The sequence below is a fragment of the Nerophis lumbriciformis genome, linkage group LG29, assembly GCF_033978685.3.
Source record: "Nerophis lumbriciformis linkage group LG29, RoL_Nlum_v2.1, whole genome shotgun sequence".
NCBI lineage: Eukaryota > Metazoa > Chordata > Actinopteri > Syngnathiformes > Syngnathidae > Nerophis > Nerophis lumbriciformis.
In genome coordinates, this window is record NC_084576.2 from 24,208,833 (window position 1) to 24,212,500 (window position 3,668).

Sequence of the window (3,668 nt, forward strand, 5' to 3'; positions counted from 1 at the left end):
TTGACACCCCTGGGCTAGGGAGAATTCAAAATGGTGATACCACTACCAAAGCATGGGGATGTGGGATTTACAGTAAAAAATAAAAACATTAATCAAATTATTGCCAATGTTCCAGGATAAATCTTACTAATACTGTAATATTTTTGTCAATGCAAGTTAAACTGATTCACATAAAAATAATAATTTTAGCGTGATTAATTTTTAAATGTCATTGTTCAAAAAGTAATAATTAATTTTTGACCTATTTAAGGTTTCATTTACTGCACATTAAATATTCCACTTTGACAGGGGGAAATATTTCATATTTTGTGTGTTTGCCATAAAAAAAAACAAAGGGTTTCTTTACCAAAAGGCATTAAAAAAATTTTAAAAAAATTAAACATAAAAAAATAATAAACGTATAATCGACAGATAGATCTGAAGTTGATTTGGAGATTCAAGCAAAAGTTAAAAAATATACAGGTATATATTTATATGCATGACTAATTTTCAACACTTTTGTGAGTCAATTTGGATCCCGGATAATTTTAGTGGGATTTTTTTTTTTTTTTTTACTGTCATTGCTCAAAAAATAATAATGAATCAAAGGCAGTGTGGAGCAAAAAATGCACATTAAAAAAGAGGGTTGTTTTTGTTGTTGTTGTTTTTTACAAAAAAGGGCATAAAACATCAAACAATATATATATATATATATATATATATATATATATATATATATATATATATATATATATATATATGTATATATATATATATATATATATATATATATATATATATTGACAGACCTTAAGTTGATCTATTCCAGAGATTTAAGCGTTGAAGAAAAATTTAAAAGAAAATACTGCAGGATTTATTTTTGTATTTTTTATGACTGAGACCCTTCTGGGAGTCTAAGGCCAAACTTGAAGGTTAAAATATTAATATTTTGTTGTATTGTTTTGAAAATGAAATATATCAAAACGGCCGCCACATGAATTGATTTTTTTCAGTGGAAAAAAGTCAGTACACCCGTGGTGGGGTGCAGGTGGTGTGTGTGAGCTCTCCTCACGGTGTCGTGGCGTTGCGAGGCGGCGCCCAGTCGGGGTAGGTGTCCAGGGAGAAGAGAGGAACGCCCCACGTGGTCACAGCCAATAGGACGGCGAGGAGGCCGATCACGTTGGTGCCGAGCCCCGCCTTTACCTGCAGCCGCAGGCCGGCGTGGAGGTCAGGATGAAAAGTGACATCATTCATGCGTGTCGCACCCACCATGTCCATCACGTCCAGGTGTCCGTAGGCGAAGACCACGGCGTTGGGCGGATTAGACACGGGCAGCAGGAAGGAGAAAGACGTGCACAGCGTGGCCGGGATGAGCACGTATAGAGGGTTGACCTGGATGGCTTCAGCCTGACCAGCATTCAACAACATTATGATCAACTTATACTACATCACATGCTGATAGATCACCTATATGGTCAACTTATACTAGAGCACATACTGATAGATCACCTATATGGTCAACTTATACTAGATCACATACTGATAGATCACTTATATGATTAACCTATAGTAGATCACATACTGATAGATCACTTATATGATTAACCTATAGTAGATCACATACTGATAGATCACTTATATGGTCAACTTATACTAGAGCACATACTGATAGATCACCTATATGGTCAACTTATACTAGAGCACATACTGATAGATCACTTCTATGGTCAACTTATACTAGATCACATACTGATAGATCACCTATATGGTCAACTTATACTAGATCACATACTGATAGATCACTTATATGATTAACCTATAGTAGATCACATACTGATAGATCACTTATATGATTAACCTATAGTAGATCACATACTGATAGATCACTTATATGGTCAACTTATACTAGATCACATACTGATAGATCACTTATATGGTGAACTTATACTAGATCACATACTGATAGATCACTTATATGATTAACCTATAGTAGATCACATACTGATAGATCACTTATATGGTCAACTTATACTAGATCACATACTGATAGATCACTTATATGGTCAACTTATACTAGATCACATACTGATAGATCACTTATATGATTAACCTATACTAGATCACATACTGATAGATCACTTATATGATAAACTTATACTAGATCACATACTGTATCACATGTATGATCAACTTATACTAGATCACTTGCTGATAGATCACTTCTATGGTCAACTTATACTAGATCACATACTGATAGATCACTTATATGATTAATCTATAGTAGATCACATACTGATAGATCACTTATATGATTAACTTATACCAGGTCACATGCTGATAGATCACATGTATGATCAACTATATCACATACTGTATCACACGTATGATCAACTTATACTAGATCACATGCTGATAGATCACATGTATGATCACCTTATACTAGATCACATACTGATAGATCACTTATATGATTAACTTATACCAGATCACATGCTGATAGATCACATGTATGATGAACTTATACTCGATCACATGCTGATAGATCACTTATATGATCAACTTATACTAAATCACATACTGATATATCACATGTATGATCAACTTATACTAGATCACTTGCTGATAGATCACATGTATGATCAACGTATACTAGATCACATACTGATAGATCACATGTATGATCAACTTATACTAGATCACATGCTGATAGATCACTTATATGATCAACTTATACTAAATCACATACTGATATATCACTTATATGATTAATCTATAGTAGATCACATACTGATAGATCAGTTCTATGGTCAACTTATACTAGATCACATACTGATAGATCACTTCTATGGTCAACTTATACTAGATCACATACTGATAGATCACTTATATGATTAACCTATAGTAGATCACATACTGATAGATCACTTATATGATTAACTTATACCAGGTCACATGCTGATAGATCACATGTATGATCAACTAGATCACATACTGTATCACACGTATGATCAACTTATACTAGCTCACATACTGTATCACACGTATGATCAACTTATACTAGATCACATGCTGATAGATCACATGTATGATCACCTTATACTAGATCACATACTGATATATTACTTATATGATTAACTTATACCAGATCACATGCTGATAGATCACATGTATGATGAACTTATACTCGATCATCACATGCTGATAGATCACTTATATTATCAACTTATACTAAATCACATACTGATATATCACATGCATGATCAACTTATACTAGATCACATGCTGATAGATCACTTATATGAACAACTTATACTAAATCACATACTGATATATCACTTATATGATCAACTTATACTAAATCACATACTGATATATCACTTATATAATCAATGTATACTGTATCACACGTATTATCAACTTATACTAGGTCACATGCTGATAGATCACATGTATGATCACCTTATACTAGATCACATACTGATATATTACTTATATGATTAACTTATACCAGATCACATGCTGATAGATCACATGTATGATGAACTTATACTCGATCACATGCTGATAGATCACTTATATGATCAACTTATACTAAATCACATACTGCTATATCACATGTATGATCAACTTATACTAGATCACTTGCTGATAGATCACATGTATGATCAACTTATACTAGATCACATGCT

The 3,668-nt window shown here is 32.8% G+C and overlaps 1 protein-coding gene across 1 annotated transcript in view; it reads right to left on the reverse strand.

The window, feature by feature from the left end:
* Window positions 1–1,047: 1,047 nt before the first annotated feature.
* Window positions 1,048–3,668, reverse strand: part of slc13a1 (solute carrier family 13 member 1) — a 26,122-nt gene continuing 23,501 nt past the window's right edge. Inside the window, exons 14-15 of the mRNA XM_061924696.1 lie at window positions 1,249–1,386; window positions 1,048–1,182 (exon numbers count right to left, since the gene is read on the reverse strand). Coding sequence (XP_061780680.1) covers window positions 1,048–1,182; window positions 1,249–1,386 — 273 coding nt within the window. The remainder of the gene's footprint in view (window positions 1,183–1,248; window positions 1,387–3,668) is intronic.